This window comes from Glycine max, chromosome 9, assembly GCF_000004515.6.
Source record: "Glycine max cultivar Williams 82 chromosome 9, Glycine_max_v4.0, whole genome shotgun sequence".
Taxonomy (NCBI): Eukaryota; Viridiplantae; Streptophyta; class Magnoliopsida; order Fabales; family Fabaceae; genus Glycine; species Glycine max.
Genome location: NC_038245.2, coordinates 40,638,443 through 40,640,475, shown reverse-complemented (window position 1 = coordinate 40,640,475; position 2,033 = coordinate 40,638,443). Strand labels below are relative to the sequence as shown.

Sequence of the window (2,033 nt, the reverse complement as noted above, 5' to 3'; positions counted from 1 at the left end):
AGATTGACTTTTAGTATAGGCTACGAAAACTAATTAAATACAAACATGATGTGCACGAGTTTTGCTTTGAATATTGATTTGATGGCTCACTAGGTGATGGTTCGAAAATCAGTTTAATTTATCATTATAATTAAGCCAAAAAAAATTGAGCTTGTTGCTTTTTCACCTCCACCATTATAAATATGGCTGCAACGGAAGCAGATTTTGAAATAGAAAACTTAGTGCTAATTAACGAAGCTTAAAGGAAAAGTTACTTATAAATTAAAAATGTTTGTGATTGTAAATAGCGATAAAATTTTGGAATTTCGTCTACTATAGTTCTTCCTATTTTAAGCTAAGCTTGAGGGTCCGTGTTGTCAGTTGTGGCTCCTTTAATGAACACGTGCGATATATATTGTTGTCTAAAATATTTTAATTACGTTGTGAAATCCGGTTTGGGTGCATGACATGGTTCTTCATATTCCTTTTTTCAAGATTAGCTTTGCTATATTTTTTTAACTAAAATCTGAAAGCTTTATATGTTAACATTAAAACCTTGCATATGTTCACGGTACTTATTTATAGTTGGCTTTTTGAAATAATTGTATCTTTTATATGCTATAATTGCTTGTTTTAATGCTCAGGGTGAAAAGTACTCTTCCCAAGTTCCCATTGTATGCTTTGATATGTGAAAAATTGTTGAAATTAAGCATTGAAGTCCTGATGAATACATTTGAAGTCTGCATATAAATACATTTAAAGTTCTTTGTGTGTAGAAGGATTAAAACCTAAACATTGTACATCTGTCGGATAAACAAGATATAGTCAAGTAACCTTACCCTTACTTTTATCTTAAGTGATTTAGGTGAAGCTTGAAGAGGCTTTTGGGAGAAAGAATACTTGTTATGTTGCTTGGAGAGATAAGTTAAAGAGTAGTTAGATGTAAGCCTAAAGTGGCTTGGAGCAAAGAATGCTTGTAACCAATATGGTCCATAATGGAAACTTGGAGGTGCCTCAAAATATGGATATAGTCACAATGAAAGATGAACCATTATAATTTTTTTTTGTTTTATTATTTTTTTTATTTCTTACTTATAACATGTTTTAAGATTGTATTTCAAACATATTTTGATCTTCATATATCTTCATAAGTTTCTTGAGGTTAAAACATATTAAAAAATTCAAGTTATCTTTTGCATTGTATGATTGGTAAGACAATCCATATTAAAAAATTAAAGTTATCTTTTGTATTGTTAAAAACATAATTAACCTACATTTTATTTTACAAGGTGCACACAAACATGTCTAAATAAAATGACAACGATAATGATGACAGAACTCATGATAAATAAAATGATGATGATGACGTTTAGTTACTACTTTCATTTTTATATATAATATTTTTTCAACTAATTCAAATACTTTAAAAAATAATTAATCACATTAAATTTGTCAATTATTTATACAACTCTTTCAAAATTACCATTTATTTCTCTCTTTCTTTAATTGCTACTCACCTAGGAGTAATTAATATTTGGAGAGAGAATATTGTAGATAATTAAGAGCATTCCAGATTAAAACTAATTAATGCACCGGACTTTTAGAAGAAGGTCTTATAAAAAGGACAAACAATAAAGGGAAAATGATTTTATATATAGTGACATAGGTAGTAAATTGGAACAACCACACCAATTAATTTATGCAATTGATATTAGTTTTTGATTCATTGGTTAACAATGTGAAAAATTAAACTTAATTTAGAATTGAAAATAAAAGAGCCATACATAATTCTGAATTCTAAATTGCTTTATATCATCAAAGAGAATAGACGACAAATGGAATGACTCTCCTAAAACTGAAAAAGTTTGAATCCGGGGAAATATTCATCAACTTTAAAAGGTTATCTCAAGAAAAAACTAATGTTATCCAAACCCAATCCCAGTCCAAACAAAACTCGAGTCCACTCACTTAATAGGTTTTTGGGTTTTTGCAAACAAATGGGTGGTTCAAGAGTTGATTTGTTGTCCACCTTTCGCTAGACTCCTTCTTGAGGC

General features: G+C 29.0%; 1 protein-coding gene across 1 annotated transcript in view; it reads right to left on the bottom strand.

The window, feature by feature from the left end:
• Window positions 1–1,947: 1,947 nt before the first annotated feature.
• Window positions 1,948–2,033, bottom strand: part of LOC100818688 (mitogen-activated protein kinase kinase 9) — an 899-nt gene continuing 813 nt past the window's right edge. Inside the window, 1 exon segment of the mRNA XM_026123930.2 lies at window positions 1,948–2,033. This exon segment is cut by the window's right edge and continues 123 nt beyond it. Within this exon segment, the coding sequence (XP_025979715.2) occupies window positions 1,948–2,033 (86 nt within the window).